The sequence below is a fragment of the Plasmopara halstedii genome (genome assembly GCF_900000015.1).
Source record: "Plasmopara halstedii genome assembly, contig: Scaffold_555, whole genome shotgun sequence".
Taxonomy (NCBI): domain Eukaryota; phylum Oomycota; class Peronosporomycetes; order Peronosporales; family Peronosporaceae; genus Plasmopara; species Plasmopara halstedii.
In genome coordinates, this window is record NW_020187475.1 from 856,561 (window position 1) to 857,904 (window position 1,344).

At 44.7% G+C, this 1,344-nt stretch overlaps 1 protein-coding gene across 1 annotated transcript; it reads left to right on the forward strand.

Moving 5' to 3' along the window:
- Positions 1-415: 415 nt before the first annotated feature.
- Positions 416-739, forward strand: PHALS_11700 (uncharacterized protein; the record flags this gene model as incomplete). Its single annotated transcript, XM_024727108.1, has 1 exon — positions 416-739. One exon carries the CDS (start codon positions 416-418, stop codon positions 737-739), a length of 324 nt encoding a protein of 107 aa, XP_024577718.1.
- Positions 740-1,344: the final 605 nt, after the last annotated feature.

A 1,344-nucleotide genomic window follows, 5' to 3' on the forward strand; every position in this document is an offset into this window, starting at 1 on the left:
ATGCTGAGCTGAGCATGCTTCGTTGTCCTGTTCCCGGACGGACTCCCGTGATTGGATTAAGACCTTGCCCTGTGCCGGGACGACCTGATGATAGCCCTCCAATAGACGTGATGCCACCTCCTGTGCCTGGATGTGGACCAGAGCTTGTACCAGGACGTGACATGGGTCGATGATGCTAATGATAACGTACTTGATCTCGAATGACTTTAAGACGACGTTTCAAGATACATTACTAAAAGTTTGCGGTATATCGATATCGATGTCCGAAAAGTTTAAAAGAAGCGAATGTCTGTAGATGGCAAGTGAAGTGAGCTTTAGAATGGCTTTATCGACCATTATGGCTATTCTCTTTACTAACCTTAAAGAACTATTTAAGTGTCACATCTTCCATTAGGGGACGAGGCATTGAGGCTAAATGGTGAAGTCACCACTTTCGAATTTGGAAGCATTGAAGCAATCAGAAACGGAGATGACGATTCCATTGAGCACTGTTGGGCTTGCAGAATCAGCCCGAACTCTAGCATACACGTCTAAGGCTCAAGCAGAGGCAGCTGAAGCTGAAGCGAAGGCTGTTCACGCACAAGCCGAGGCTGCTCAAGCCTTGGTTGAGGCAGCACGAGCTCAAGCAGAGAGTGCACGCGCCCGAGCCGAGGCAGCGAAAACATTAGCAGAATGGTCCAAAAGTCAAGCGACGGCTGCACAGGAACTTGCGGACAAGCTAGCGGGATATTGTAAATGAGAGTCAATGTCCGCACTTTCTGAGTGCATACGCGAATAACTTCACTTTGCTTAACGAACGTTAATCGATCCTATCGCTTATTGAATTTAAATCGTTGCAAAACCGATGCTGCTTGACTGGACTTGTGGTTGTAAATGCTTTTCATAATCTGACTGCGACGTGCGTATCAAGAAGCAACTTCTTGAGACTGGGCGTAGGAATTGCGTTACCATCTCGTTTGTCCTTTGGTCAGATTGATTATTAGGAAACGCCTTGTATGATAAAACGTTTTCATAATTATGAATCTGAAAACTGGCTGCAAATTTTTCTCGGATGAAAGAAATTGCCCATAGCCCAGACTGAATAAATGCGCGTCGTGCGTCACTAAGCTAGAAAATAAAACGCGAGAATGGGCAATTATGTGCAGTTCATCTAAAAAAACGGTATTTCTGAAAGGGAGCGTGTTGAAAAGACAGATGTCGCCGAGTTTGCACCTTGAATTAGGCGCATTTGGTTTTGTCCAAATTATTTTCTTTCGTCAAAGGAGGCGAGAATTAGCGGACTAAGTCTGTAGCGATGTGCTATGTTGTTAACTTACTTTAAAGTATCGTAGTAACGATTGCTTA